This window comes from Bombina bombina, chromosome 2 (genome assembly GCF_027579735.1).
Source record: "Bombina bombina isolate aBomBom1 chromosome 2, aBomBom1.pri, whole genome shotgun sequence".
Lineage (NCBI taxonomy): Eukaryota > Metazoa > Chordata > Amphibia > Anura > Bombinatoridae > Bombina > Bombina bombina.
The window spans coordinates 320319023-320335618 of NC_069500.1; the positions used below are offsets into that span (position 1 = coordinate 320319023).

General features: G+C 37.8%; 1 protein-coding gene across 1 annotated transcript in view; it reads left to right on the forward strand.

The window, feature by feature from the left end:
* Positions 1-16596, forward strand: part of LOC128646933 (P2X purinoceptor 6-like) — a 221872-nt gene that overhangs the window by 10626 nt on the left and 194650 nt on the right. The window contains exon 2 of the mRNA XM_053699742.1: positions 2275-2428. Coding sequence (XP_053555717.1) covers positions 2275-2428 — 154 coding nt within the window. The remainder of the gene's footprint in view (positions 1-2274; positions 2429-16596) is intronic.

A 16596-nucleotide genomic window follows, 5' to 3' on the forward strand; every position in this document is an offset into this window, starting at 1 on the left:
GCCCTGTATTTACAGACACAGCAAGGCAGTGAGAGGCAGGGAAAGGCTGACCCTGCAATATGCACAAATAATAATGCTGGTCACAGGGCAAGGGCTAAAGCAATCAGCAACGGCCCACAACTATCCCCTGCCCACTGGGAAAATGCCCTGTATGCCCTATACTCAGTCCGGGCCTATCTAAGGATACAACCTTTGAAAAGCCTATCAGTAACAAAAAAAGAAAAAAAAAGTCATGAACGATTGAACATATTCCAAAATGTAATACTGCAAAGAGAACAACTATGCATTAAAATTGAAAAATAAACAAACAATAAGCTGATTATTGTTTTAATGTAGTTTACTTGTAGCAATAAAACATAATTATGACTTGTGAAGTAATTACAGGTAAGGTAGAGGTAAGTAAATGGTACATTTGTAAATAAAGAATAACTGGGATACTTGGTTGTATAGGAAGAGTTATTAGGGCGAGAAATATGAGTTACTTATGTCACTGAATAGAATATTGTCATTGCCTCCTTATACACTGTGACAATTCTGGAGGATATAAGGATATAAACAAACTAGGAACTGCTTGTATAAGCGCTTTTACAATAGTACATTTAATCATGACTTTATGACCTTAAAGTTATATGAAACAATACTCCTTTAGTAAAAACAGATAATTTAAATCATCAAGCCAGCTCAAGTTACTCTAGAAGATTTATTACATCAAGCTAAATAAGCCTTCCTGTAGAGTCCACAACCTTCTTGTAAGGCTGTGACAGGAAGTAATTGACACTGCACATATTAAGTTAAAAAAACAGATAAAAGTATTCAACCACTGTGTCTGCTCAGAGAGGTGGCAGTGGTGTGTATTGCTTCTGAATATGTCATTTGTGTCATACAAGGCACTGCTGACTCTCTGAGAAAGTGTATTGTTTAACCCCTTAACGACCATGTACATTGCCCGCCGTTAAGGGTTTTGTCTTGTTAATAATAGTGCAGGTCAAGCTGCTATTAGTAATGCAAACTCCATTAAAAGACCAGTGAAGTATAGGGTACGCTGCTGGTCCTTAAGGGGTTAAATAATGATCTACAGACCCCATATGTACAGTATATGTGCGAAGGCCTAAAAAAAAAATAGTAATAACTTTTATAGAAGCATTTTAGTTAGTGAAAGTATGTTGCAAAAATGCTTCAATTTCATATCGAAATTTACTCACGCACATTTCAATTTTGACCTTTCTATCCCTTTAATTGATGAATAATACATAATGTAATGATTTCTGTTAAGTATAACTCACTGCTTAGTGCTTTTTTTACAATTTATAATTTCAAATAGAGCATATCATTTTAAGAAACTTCAATTTATGTTATAAAATGTACTTTATCTTTGTATCCTTTGTTGAAAAGCAATCTAGGTAGGCCCAGGTGCAGCAAGGCAATACTGTCAGATAGCTGGTGATTGGTGGCTACATGCATACATATGTCTCTTTTAATTTCTAATCACCAGATGTGTTCAGCTAGCTCCCAGTAGTGCATTACTGCTCTGGAACTGATTTAACTATGTTTTTAAACAATTGCAGGGTTAAATAGATAGTTATATGCAAGAAATAGTGCAATAATAAAATGCTGTAGTAAAGATCACATTAGAGCATTCTTCTTTGCACGTTTATTTCCTTTAATAACATTCAGGGGGCAGGAATTTTTCAAAAAGGAGTAATATGGGAACAAGGGGTCATGATTTTCAGTTGGAGAATAACTGGCTTATTAGAAATGTGTTCTGATCAATATGGTGCTTAAAATACAGCAAAGAAATTCCCTTTATATCATTTACATTCTCATTTGCTCCATTTCATCTTTAATTCATCCCTTTTCACCAATCTCTATGAACTATTTCCATTCTCCCTCCTTCCACTTTATCCCACTCATTCTATCTCTCACCCTGTTCATTCCTTAATTTTTTTCCAAGACCCTTTATTATTCTTTTATTAATATTGATACATTCCTACTCTGTTTCCTGTGGAACATTTTTACATCATTTTTCATTACTATGAAAAGTAGTTTTGAATTTTATGTTTATAATGAGGGTGGAACCTTCTTCAACCTCCATAATAAAACTTTTATAGATTGCAAAGTGTTGTAAAACTTGTTCTTTATGTCTTACACATTCACTTTATAAATATGCTGCCATCAGGGTGTTAGAACTATGTCAAAGTGCATTAATTCAACTGTTATTAAAAAGTGCAAATGATAAAATGGTTGATATGTTTCTTTTCTGTTTTACTTAAACAGATGGGTATTTTGTACAAAGAAAGGATACCAAGAAATTGATTCTGATCCCCAGTTCTCTGTGATAACAAAACTCAAGGGAGCTTCAATTACTCAGAATTTGAGAGGATTACAGGGGAAACTGTGGGATGTAGCAGATTTTGTGAAACCATCTCAGGTAAGTTTTTTCCTTCCTGTGCAACTCTTTATAAAATGGATATATAAGGATTAGGCAACACTTAATGGCCAAATGTGTGGAAGATGTTGAGGTAAGAACACCAGACTATCTAGAAACATGACATTTTGTTGGTTCCTCTCTAGTTAACAAACTCCTTTAATTATATTATGAAAAGAGGCAGAGATGTTATAGATATAAAGTATTAGGACTGAACACAATTTGCCTTTTAGTTCCAACGTTTGTTTTAAATAACGTTGAACATTTTAGAAATAGGTCTTGTCCATTATGATGGACAACAGGCCGAATGATCACAACTCTCTGTAATGGAGAGAAATCTCACCTTTTTTTTTTTAAGTATTATAATACAATGTAGGTGAGTTTCCTTCCAACCCACAACCCTGACTACTGAGATAAACAGTTTTGAAGCTACAATTCATGGTTCTATCAGTACTGATAAGGCATCAAAGATCATTTCGAGCTGTATTAACCCTTTGGGGCTTGTTTTTCCAAAAGGTGTCAGAGAAATCATCAGCTTATTTTATTGAGCCTAATATCTTAAAGTAAGTGCTTCTCCTTCACATAAAGCATTTCATTGAATTCCCCTTATAGAGACATTGTACACTAGATTTTTCTTTGCGTAAATGTTTTGTTGATTATCCATTTATATAGCCCATCTAGTAGTGTTTTTAAAAAAATGTATAGTTTTGCTTATTTTTTTTATAAATTTGTGCTGATGTTCAGACTCCTAACCAAGCCCCACAGTGCTAGATATATACACGTGTTTACAGACTACTGCTGGCTCCTGTTTATGCTATCTGTCTTTTCATATGCAGGGAAGGGGGGAGGTGGGGAGTGTCTGCTCTTTTTGTTTACCCAGACCCTTTCAGTGGGTTTCCCAGACTATCTTATCAACAGTGCTAAACCGGGAGCTTCTAAGTTAGTTTTTAAAAGGTTTTATACTGGATTCTTATATCAGTATCTGTGCATATTCTTCTTTATATTAGTGTCTCTTAGCGCTGCGGAATCTGCTGACGCTCTACAAATAACCGATAATAATAATATTACATGCAGTTATATAAAAATTGGTGTATACTGTCCCTGAGGGGCCTCATATTACTGATAAGGCATCTTATAGAATATTGCTAGACCAGAAAGCTTTTGAGAATTAGGCCTTTAGTGAGAGGCTTCATCAAGTCATCTTAACAATAAGCTTTATACATTTAAATTATATGAGGAATGTCCTTGATATAGCTGATACATTTTAAGTAAAAATAACTGATACTGAATTCAGATCACAAATTGTCATAGTCTGATGAGAGTGAGGAGAGAAAATATGCAAAAGACTGTATTTGCATAATATTATTCAATAGAGCTGATTTGTGCCTGCAGAACTTTAGCAGTACCCATGCTCTGTGTACATTAGCGAGGCTGAAATCTGTTCTGTATGATACTTTGTGTTGTTTTGTACTTTTCCCCCCAGAAAGTTATAATATGTTATATTTTACAGCAATAAAGGTAATTACACAACAATACAGCTCTATGAATAACATTTTGAATAGCTCTTAGAGGGACATACAGTAATACAATTCTTAACCCTTACTGGATAGATCATGTTTTGGCCTTGTTGACACCAAAACTGCTCCCAGGCATCCCCAAACAGAGGGAGGTGGTTGGAGTGGCCCTACGCTTCAGAAAAAAAAAAATATTTTGAAGGGAGAGGGAGGGATGGGGCTTTGCATTACAGGAAATGGTTGGAATGGTGGGTGGGGCAACGTAAATAATGATTGCGGGAAGGGTGGAGGTGGAGGAGACCAGTACACTATGCAAAAAAAATAACAATAAATATATTTAAAAAAATTAAAAATTAAAAACAAATCTTTAAATTGGGTACTGGCAGAAAGAAAAAAAAACCTTTATCCAAATTGCTTTGCACCATAAAAGGTTTGGATTTTGGAATATTTGTGTATTTGCATTTGTAAAATGGAACAGCTTGGGGAGGGGATGGGGCCAAGTGTAAAGAACAAAATCTTATGCCATTTAAGCAACATTGCAATGTCATAATAAAGTGTATACATGCAACCTAAAGGTAGTTTTCTATAATTTGTTATATTTTGTATACATGGTACCATCAGAAAGAGAATACAGTTTTGTAATCAGAAAGGTAATACAGGTAGAAAACTCTTTATCCAAACTGCTTGGGACTGGAAAAGGTTTGGAATTTGGAATAGTTTGGAGTTGGGAATATTTGCATCTTTAAAATGGAACAGTTTGGAAAAAGGATGGAACCAACTGTGAACAACCATATAGTATGTCATTTAGGCAATACCTACATATTGTAATACACATAGAGAATATGTAGAAAGGAGCGCCAGAAAATAGGCTAAAGTGTGTGTGAACAATTAATTAATACATATTTAATTTACAACATAACATAGATTTTAAAAACATTAAGGTTAAAAACAGAATATGAGGGTCTTATATGAGACCCAGAACAGTATTCAAAAATGAGAATAAAAAACAAAAAACGAAAACAACCAGTGATCACTTGGTATTATAAGTAACCCAGATAAGGTGTTAGAGAATGTGCACAAATAACTGGGCAGCAGAGTGTGCTTTAAATAGCACAGGAGTAGGGTAAGTGTCACTATGAAAAAAGTATTAAAAATGTAAAAAAAAAAAAAAAATGGAATAGAAAAAAAAAAGAGTGGAAAAAAAGAATTAAAGGGCCATAATACCCAAATGTTTAAACACTTGAAAGTGATGCAGTATAGCTGTAAAAAGCTGACTAGAAAATATCACCTGAACATCTCTATGTAAAAAAGAAAGATATTTTACCTCAAAAGTTTCTCAGTAGCCACATCCCTTTGTAAAGGACTTCTAAGCAACAAATCAGTATGTCTGTCCCGGGACAGCGGAAGGAGCGAGCTTACGTGCACTCTCATCTTATTTTCCTATTCAGCTTAAGGAAGTTTACAATGAAATCTCATGAGATCACAGTAAAAGAGTTCATGACCTCAGCACTGTTGATGCTGATTGGCTGCTGTTCATTTCTTCATTGTTTTATTTTTTTTACCCGCAGCTGGGCTGCAGCTGAGTATAACTTTTTACACAGAACTTACTCTGCTGAGCTGAGGAAATTGTGAGGTAAAATATCTTCTTTTTTTACATAGAGATGCTCAGGTGATATTTTCCTGTCAGCTTTTTACAATTATACTGCATCAGTTTCAAGTGATTTAGCATATGAGTATTATGTCCCTTTAATTAAGTTCAATAAGTGTCCAAAATAGGAATAAATTGTCCCAATAAAGAGTGATTGTATCCAGGGGTAGGAAAGTTCCAGGGTGTGAGGAAAGTGAAGGTACTCACAAGTGTGGCAGCACTCACTCATGCTTAGTAGTGCATACTGGAATCTCACAGTGTCCCAGCTCACTGTTCTTTTCCCATAGGTCTCAGTCTAGGCTGTAGTCTCCAACCGCAAACAAACATGGACAGGCTCTCAGTCAAGTGATACGTTTTAAAATCACTTTTATTAAAACAATGGTCTTTAAAAGCACAGTGTGTACATATATCACTGTGTATTAAAATGCAACTAGTTTCTCAGCTAGCTTGCTGTTTCCTCACCCAAAATAAAAAAAAACCTAGCCTACAATAGCCTTAGAAGGGCCTTTTGTAGGGCATTGCCCTAAGTTAAACAGCTCTTTTACATGTAAAAAACCCCACAAAGACACCCCAACAGTAAAACCCACCACCCAACCAACCCCCCAAAATAAAAAAAACTCTTAACAAAAACCTAAGCTACCCATTGCCCTGAAAAGGGCATTTGTATGGGCACTGTGCTTAAAAGGGCATTTAGCTCTTTTGCATGGCCCTGAAAAGGGCATTTAGCTATTTTAAGAAAAGCCCAATCCCTAAACTAAAAAAAAAACCCACCCAAAAAAGATTAAAAAATCCTAACACTAACCCCCGAAGATCCACTTACAGTTCCTGAAGTTCGGACATCCAGGGGGCGAGAGGTCTTCATCCAGGCAGCTTCATCTTCATCCATCTCGGGACTGGCATCTTCTTCATCCCTGCGGAGGCAGATCGGTCGATGCGCGGAGGCGGAGGTCCAGGCAAAGGTCCAAGGCAGAGGTCCAGGCAAAAGTCCAAGGTGGAGGTTCAGATGGAGGTCCAAGGTGGAGGTCCATCGATCCGACATGGAGGTCCTCTTCATGCGATCGTCCGCTGCACACTGAGGATTGAAATGCGAGGTACCCCTTTTATACTAGGGGTACCATTGCATTCCTTTTGGCTGAAAAATTTGAATCAGCCAATAGGAATTAGGACTGCTAAAATCCTATTGGCTGTTCAAATCAGCCAATAGGATTTAAGCAGCTCTCATGCTATCGGTTGATTCGACCTCGCCTGGACCTCCACCTCTGCGCATCGCCGCTCCGCCTCCGCAGGGATGAAGATGATGCCGGTCCCGCGATGGATGAAGATGGAGCCGCCTGGATGAAGATGGAGCCGCCTGGATGAAGATCGTTCAAGCGGGACTACCTAAAGAGGGGTTAGTGTTAGTTTTTTTGGGTGGGGTTTTTTTTAGATTAGGGTGGGCACTCTTAAAAGAGCTGAACGCCCTTTTAAGGGCAGCAAAGGAGATGAATGCCCATACAAAATTAGTTTTTTTTTTACATAGTTTTTTTTCATTTTGTGGGTTGGGGGGGGGGGGTTGTAATGTTAGTGGGTCTTATTATGTTATTATGTTTCTTTTATTTTGGGGGTGTTTTTTTGTTTAAATGGGTATTAGAACAGAAATGATTTGTATTATTTCGTATAATTCGTTTGTTATTTTGTGTAATGTTTTATTTTTCGTTTTGGGGTGAGTTTTTATTTTTAGATTAGGGGTTAGGCATTTCATAAAAGAGCTGAATGCCCTTTTAAGGGCAGGGAAAAGAGCTGAATGCCATTTTAAGGGCAATGCCTGTACAAATGCCATTTTTAGGGCAATGGGTAGATTAGGTTTTACTTTATTTTTAATTTGTGTGTTTTTGGGGGTGGGATTTGTATACTATTAGGGGGTGTTTGTTTTTCTTTTGTAGGAAAAGAGCTGTTATCTTTAGGACAATGCCCTGCAAAAGGCCCCTTTAAGGGCCCACAAAAAGGCCCTTTTAAGGGCCCTTGGTAGGTTATTATAGATTAGGGTTTTTTATTTTGGGGTGGGTTTTTTATTTTTTTAAAAGGGTATTAGAATAAGAATAATTTTTATTATTTTGGATATTTTTGTTTTTTTATTTTTTGTAATTTTAGTGTTTTTTATTTTTTGTAATGGTAGGTTTTAGTGTAAGGCAACTTAGGTTTTATTTCACATGTAAGTTTGTATTTATTTTAACTAGGTAGTTAGTAAATAGTTAATAACTATTTTTTACTAACAAGTCTACCTAGTTAACATAAATACAAACTTACCTGTGAAATAAAAATAAAACCTAAGCTAGATACAAATAACTGTTAGAGGCCTATTTATCATATGTCTGTTGGACCTGATCCGACAGTGCAGATCAGGTGTGACAGACATCGCTGAATGAGCTACTGGTGCAACGCCACCCCCTGCAGACTCACGGCCAGTCGGCCACCAGCAGGGAGGTTTCAATCAACCCGATCGTACTAGATCCGGTTGAATTGTGGCGATTCCTGTCCGCCTCATCAGAGCAGGCAGACAGGGTTATGGAGCAGCGGTCTTTAGACCGCTGCTTCATAACTGGTGTTTCTGGCAAGCCTGCAGGCTCGCCAGAAACACGGGGCCTCAAGCTCCATTCGGAGCTTAATAGATAGGCCCCTTAGTCTTTAAAGAAAATTCACAGACCAACTTACTTCAGCTGCCACACAGCCCTCTGCAACAGCTGAATTTAAAGTATATTTGCCACAGTCTTTAAAGAAAATTCACAGACCAACTTAATTCAGCTGCCACACAGCCCTCTGCAACAGGTAGCCTCTGGAAGATAGTTATCTCATTATATTCTTCCCTGTTATTACTAATGTGTGTGTTGTAATATGTATTGGCTAGTATTTTTATTCTTTATTTTAAATGCATATTGGAGCACATTGATGGACCATATATCTTGCTTGTTTAATGGTTTTATTTCCCTCAATGGATACCTCTCTTATCTCTGTAATTTGTGAACTTTCCCTGTGTTTTTTTGCCTGTAAAACCCCTAGCTCAAATGTCCATAGATACCCCCTCCCTTTACTTTTTTTGCAGGCCAATCTGACACTAATATATCTCTCTCCCTCAGCTGAATTTAAAGTATATTTGCCACAGTCTTTAAAGAAATTTCACAGACCAACTTACTTCAGCTTCCACACAGCCCTCTGCAACAGGTAGCCTCTGTAAGATAGTTTCCATCCCACCCCGCCCTTCAAACCCCACCCACCCACCCACCCCAAGCTCATTCCCTCATTTATAGATAGTCTCCCACACATTTCATTCTCCTAAACTGACAGCTGCAAACACTGATCAGCACATCCTTCCATTCACTTAACCCTTTAGAATACATACCCTCTCTCCCTACAAATAGCTATATATCCCACATCGATAGAGTATTTATATATATATATATATATTTATATTGTACTATTTTTGTTTTATTTTCATCTACACACCTCATAGCACTAACATGAATCCAAATATGACCATACTGATATTCGTGACAACCCTTTTCTCACTCCAATTTTGTTCCTATCATTATCGCCAGAAGCAAATGTCCAAATTCCTATTCCTTATGTTACTTGCCCTTGCAAATGATGTAGAGTGTAACCCTGTTCCCTCAGCAAATTCCATTCCTAGCCTTCCAGCTAAAAAATGCCTCTCCTTTGTGCACTGTAATATCCGCAGCTTACTACCAAAAATCGATGCACTGCAAGCTTGATGTTTACAATACAAGCCCAAAATCATTGTGATCTCTGAATCGTGGCTAACTGCAAAAATACCTGACTCTGCCATTGCAATACATGGGTATTCATGCCATAGAATTGACAAAGCAAAGAGAGGAGGTGGCATTGTAATTTATGTTGACAATTCCACAAAGTTCACCCCCTTACAAAAATCTAGCTCTCCTGCCACCTTTGATTTCCTTTCTGGCACAATTGAGATCCTGTGCAGTAAATCAATCATTGTTGCAGGAATCCACCACCCACCTAGTTCCCCTGTGCATTCCATTTCTGACATAGCACATCTCCTTAGTGAATCCATAGCTCAAAACCCAAAAAGTGAAATTTTGGTTTTTGGAGATTTTAATATTGATTGGCTGAATCCAAAAAATAACAGTTGTCGCTTGCTGTTTAAATCTTTGCAGCTAACGCAATTAATCTCCCCAACTCGCATAAACATCAAAAGTCATAATCATACCCTGCTCGACTGGATTCTCTCCACTTCTCCCGACCGAATCCAGGAGGCAGGTGTTCTCCCTATCAATTTCAGTGACCACTGCTTAGTGTACTGCGTGCGCAAAATAAAGGCAACTAAATCCTCTACCAAAGTTAAAATCACCAGGTCCTTCAAAAAATCTTCAATCATTTCTAAATGACATCAAGAACCTCCCCTGGCACAGATTAAACCTAATCCCAGATCTAGACTCTGCAGTTGAATTCTTTCAGAACTCCTACAAGTTTAGAATTTACATGCCCCGCTGCGTAAGGTGAGAGTAAAAGGAGCACACTTGAATTGGATCACAGCTGACCTCATTCAAATGTACCAGTTTCGGGATTCATTGTGGTCAAAGTTCAAGCATACTGGCTCTATGAACGATCACTGTGTATATAGACAATGGCGAAATATATGCACTAAACAAACAAAATTGGCCAAGGCCCAATATTTCTGTGAAAATCTGAATAATAACATATCTTACCCTAGAAAGTTTTGGAAACTCATAAATAACTTACAAAATCCACCAATCCACTCCAAACCCTCCACTGTCAATGTGGATAACCAAACCCTGCAACTCCCCTTAGAAGTAGCAAATGCCTTTAATAATTATTTTGTCAGATGCTTCACCACCCTGATTGACAAACTAATAAATGGCACGCATCCTGAAACTACAAATGTGGATCAGGCCCCACTAAAACAGCAAAGACCCAATATAGAGAAGTTCAATTTTAGACCTGTACCCATCAATGTCATTAAGAAACACCTTAATAATCTAAACATGAAAAACCAGTCTGGACCTGATCATATCCCAGCAATGCTGTTGAAGCTCAGTGCGCCAGCAATTACTAAGCCTGTCGCAACCCTAATTAACCAATCCTTGATGTCTGGATTTATACCCAAACTCTGGAAAACTGCAAGAGTAGTGCCTATTCATAAAAGTGGGGAGTTAACCTTGGTTTCTATCTATCGACCTATATCATTGCTCCCAGTATTGTCAAAAATCTTAGAAAAATGTGTCCATACGCAATTATGCGAGTATTACCAACTTTCTAATGATCTGACCCCTGATCAATCAGGTTTTCGCCCAAATCACTCCACTACAACTGCCCTCCTAAAAGTTTGCACCGACATACAAACTGGCATGGAACAAGGAGACCTAACTGGAGCTATTTTCCTTGATTTTGCAAAGGCCTTTGACACAGTAGACCACGACATACTACTGCTCAAACTAAAAAACTCTGGTATTGCTGATCGTCCATTAACCTGGTTTCGATCATATGTATCAACTCGATCACAATATGTCTCCATTTCTGACAGTGACTCCCTCCCTCTCCCAGTCACGTGTGGTGTTCCCCAAGGTTCCATTCTCAGCCCCCTACTATTCACTTTATTTATAAATGATCTGCCTAATGTCTGCAAATCCTCAACTGAACACATGTATGCAGATGACATGGTAATCTAGGCAAACAATTCCGATCTGCCGCAGCTTGAAGCAGTGCTCAAGACCAGCTCACAAAGGTAGAAAAGTGGATCTCAAAAAACAAACTCTTCCTAAACCCTGACAAAACTGTCACAATGATCATTGGAATGGGACCTAAATTACACAAATTACAAAATTCCAATCTACGCATCAAAACAAAATCCAATTGCACACTGACCGCAGTCCACTCTTTCAAATACTTGGGTATGTTGTTAGACCCTAATCTATCTTTTGGCCTCCACATAGAAAAACTTGCATCTAAACTTTATCCAAAACTAGGTGCCCTGTACAGAAACAATGCTTGCCTCAGCCCGACAGTAAAGGAAAAGATTGTACAGCAAATGCTGATGCCTATCATGGATTACGGGGACGTAGTATATGCACCTGCACCGCAAACTCACCTTAATAAACTTAATACATTGTATAACTCATTCTGTCGCTTTGTGCTACAATGTAACTACAGGACCCACCATTGTGACATGCTAAAAGAACTAAACTGGCTGACGCTGGAATCCAGACGCACCCTCCATCTTTCCTGCCTTGTGTTTAAGAGCCTTTCTGGGAAGCTCCCACCCTACCTGAGCAAAATACTCTCCCCGGCTATTCCCACCTCCTATAACCTCCGATCCAGTACCAGCACATTATTTAGCTTGCCTCAATACAAAAAGAAAGCAGCTCAATCCTCCTTTTCCTACAGAACACCACAGTTATGGAATGACCTCCCGCACACTTTCAAACCTTCCCCAAGCCTAATATCCTTTAAGAGATCCCTCTCTACATATCTCAAAACAGAATGCACCTGTCATGGTTGATTATATATTTCCTTATATAATTATTATTATTGTTTTTGAATTTTATTGTACCCTATTGTATCAATGCAATGTTTTGTGGACCCAGGACATACTTGAAAACGAGAGAAATCTCAATGTATCCTTCCTGGTAAAATATTTTATAAATAAATAAATATATTGTAGCTTTCTTAGGCCTAGATTTAGAGTTTGGCGGTAGCCGTGAAAACCAGCGTTAGAGGCTCCTAACGCTGGTTTTAGGCTACCGCCGGTATTTGGAGTCATTCAAAAAAGGGTCTAACGCTCACTTTTCAGCCGCGACTTTTCCATACCGCAGATCCCCTTACGTCAATTGCGTATCCTATCTTTTCAATGGGATTTTTCTAACTCCGGTATTTAGAGTCGTGTCTGAAGTGAGCGTTAGAAATCTAACGACAAAACTCCAGCCGCAGAAAAAAGTCAGGAGTTAAGAGCTTTTTGGGCTAACGCCGGTTCATAAAGCTCTTAACTACTGTACTCTAAAGTACACTAACACCCATAAACTACCTATGTACCCCTAAACCGAGGTCCCCCCACATCGCCGCCACTCGATTAATTTTTTTTAACCCCTAATCTGCCGACCGCCACCTACGTTATACTTATGTACCCCTAATCTGCTGCCCCTAACACCGCCGACCCCTATATTATATTTATTAACCCCTAATCTGCCCCCCTCAACGTCGCCTCCACCTGCCTACACTTATTAACCCCTAATCTGCCGAGCGGACCGCACCGCTACTATAATAAAGTTATTAACCCCTAATCCGCCTCACTAACCCTATAATAAATAGTATTAACCCCTAATCTGCCCTCCCTAACATCGCCGACACCTAACTTCAATTATTAACCCCTAATCTGCCGACCGGAGCTCACCGCTATTCTAATAAATGTATTAACCCCTAAAGCTAAGTCTAACCCTAACACTAACACCCCCCTAAATTAAATATAATTTTAATCTAACGAAATTAATTAACTCTTATTAAATAAATTATTCCTATTTAAAGCTAAATACTTACCTGTTAAATAAATCCTAATATAGCTACAATATAAATTATAATTATATTATAGCTATTTTAGGATTAATATTTATTTTACAGGTAACTTTGTATTTATTTTAACCAGGTACAATAGCTATTAAATAGTTAAGAACTATTTAATAGCTAAAATAGTTAAAATAATTACAAAATTACCTGTAAAATAAATCCTAACCTAAGTTACAATTAAACCTAACACTATACTATCATTAAATTAATTAAATAAAATGCCTACAATTACCTACAATTAAACCTAACACTACACTATCAATACATTAATTAAATACAATACCTACAAATAACTACAATGAAATAAACTAACTAAAGTACAAAAAATAAAAAAGAACTAAGTTACAAAAAATAAAAAAATATTTACAAACATAAGAAAAATATTACAACAATTTTAAACTAATTACACCTACTCTAAGCCCCCTAATAAAATAACAAAGCCCCCCAAAATAAAAAATGCCCTACCCTATTCTAAATTACTCAAGTTCAAAGCTCTTTTACCTTACCAGCCCCGAACAGGGCCCTTTGCGGGGCATGCCCCAAGAAGTTCAGCTCTTTTGCCTGCAAAAAAAAACATACAATACCCCCTCCCCACATTACAACCCACCACCCACATACCCCTAATCTAACCCAAACCCCCCTTAAATAAACCTAACACTAAGCCCCTGAAGATCTTCCTACCTTATCTTCACCATACCAGGTTCACCGATCGGTCCAGAAGAGCTCCTCCGATGTCCTGATCCAAGCCCAAGCGGGGGGCTGAAGATGTCCTGAAGACCTCCGACGCGGAACATCCATCCTGGCCGACGACTGAACGACGAATGACGGTTCCTTTAAATGACGTCATCCAAGATGGCGTCCCTCGAATTCCGATTGGCTGATAGGATTCTATCAGCCAATCGGAATTAATTTAGGAATATTCTGATTGGCTGATGGAATCAGCCAATCAGAATCAAGTTCAATCCGATTGGCTGATCCAATCAGCCAATCAGATTGAGCTCGCATTTTATTGGCTGTTCCGATCAGCCAATAGAATGAGAGCTCAATCTGATTTCATTGTAGTTATTTGTAGATATTGTATTTAATTAATGTATTGATAGTGTAGTGTTAGGTTTAATTGTAGGTAATTGTAGATATTTTATTTAATTAATTTAATGATAGTGTAGTGTTAGGTTTAATTGTAACTTAGGTTAGGATTTATTTTACAGGTAATTTTGTTATTATTTTAACTAGGTAACTATTAAATAGTTCTTAACTATTTAATAGCTATTGTACCTGGTTAAAATAATTACAAAGTTGCCTGTAAAATAAATATTAATCCTAAAATAGCTACAATGTAATTATAATTTATATTGTAGCTATATTAGGATTTATTTTACAAGTAAGTATTTAGCTTTAAATAGGAATAATTTATTTAATAAGAGTTAATTAATTCGTTAGATTAAAGTTAATTAATTCGTTAGATTAAAATTATATTTCATTTAGGGGGGTGTTAGTGTTAGGGTTAGACTTAGCTTTAGGGGTTAATACATTTATTAGAATAGCGGTGAGCTCCGGTCGGCAGATTAGGGGTTAATAATTGAAGTTAGGTGTCGCGATGTTAGGGAGGGCAGATTAGGGGTTAATACTATTTATGATAGGGTTAGTGAGGCGGATTAGGGGTTAATAACTTTATTATGATAGCGGTGCGGTCCGCTCGGCAGATTAGGGGTTAATAAGTGTAGGCAGGTGGAGGCGACGTTGTGGGGGGCAGATTAGGGGTTAATAAATATAATATAGGGGTCGGTGGTGTTAGGGGCAGCAGATTAGGGGTACATAAGGATAATGTAAGTAGCGGCGGTTTACGGAGCGGCAGATTAGGGGTTAAAAATAATATGCAGGGGTCAGCGATAGCGGGGGCGGCAGAATAGGGGTTAATAAGTGTAAGGTTAGGGGTGTTTAGACTCGGGGTACATGTTAGGGTGTTAGGTGCAGACGTAGGATGTGTTTCCCCATAGCAAACAATGGGGCTGCGTTAGGAGCTGAACGCGGCTTTTTTGCAGGTGTTAGGTTTTTTTTTCAGCTCAAACAGCCCCATTGTTTCCTATGGGGGAATCGTGCACGAGCACGTTTTTGAGGCTGGCCGCGTCCGTAAGCAACTGTGGTATCGAGAGTTGCAGTTGCGTTTAAAATGCTCTACGCTCCTTTTTTGGAGCCTAACGCAGCCATTCTGTGGACTCTCAATACCAGAGTTATTTTAGAGGTGCGGCCAGAAAAAAGCCAGCGTTAGCTACGCGGGTCGTTACCGACAAAACTCTAAATCTAGCCGTTAGGTTTTATTTCACAGGTAAGTATGTATTTAGTTAATAATTGTAACTTTAATTTAGCTCTATTTTAATTATGTTAAAGTTAGGGGGTTAGTTTGAGGGTTGGGTTACAATTAGGTTTAGGGGTTAATAGTTTAATTTCGGGTGTTGTGATGTGGGGGGCTGGTGGTTTAGGGGTTAATAGGTTTATTTAGTGGTAGTGATGTGGGAGGCCAGAGGTTTACGGGTTAATAGCTTTATTTAGTGGCGGTGATGTCGGGGAGCGGCTGAATAGGGGTTAATAGATTTATTATAGTTTGGGCGATGTTGGGGTGTGAGGGAATAGGGGTTAATAAGGTTTATGTTAGGGTGTTAGGTTTAAACGTTACTTTTATTTCCCCATATACATCAATGGGGCTGCGTTACGGAGCTTTTGATTCCGCAATTGCAGGTGTTAGGTTTTTTTCGAACCCGCTCTCCCCATTGATGTCTATGGGGAAAGCGTGCACGAGCACGTCAAAACAGTGCTTGTATTTTGTGCGGTATGGAGCTCAACGCAACCATATTGCATGCACAAGGCGGCTGTTTCAAAACTTGTAATGGCTGCGCTATAGAGGGTTAAATAACGCAACTTTTGTTGCGTTCGGTAAATTCCCTATATCGCTCATAACTCGTAATCTACCTGAATGTTATGTTGTAAATTAAATATGTACTAATTAATTGTTCACACACACTTTAGCCTATTTTCTGGCGCTCCTTTCTACATATTCTCGATGTCAGTTATGAATGATTATGTTAGGTGATCGTTTTTATTATAGCAAGCTTGTGTGTACGCTCTTTTGGCGCTGTATACTATATTCCTTCCTACATATTGTAATACAGCTTACAACCAAAAGGAAGATTTATATATTTTTTAATACTTTTGTATATATAGTACCCTCATAAAGAGAGTACAGTACTGTAATCAGAAAGGTAATATTTGTTGTTTTAAATAAATACAGACTATTATTTGCATTTTAGAACACTAAAGACAAAGGAAGAGAAGATTGTGACTGACATGCAGGAAAAATAGTCATTTTTGATCATTTTATTTTCATGTTGAAATATTTTTATTGAAGTTTTTCATTTATA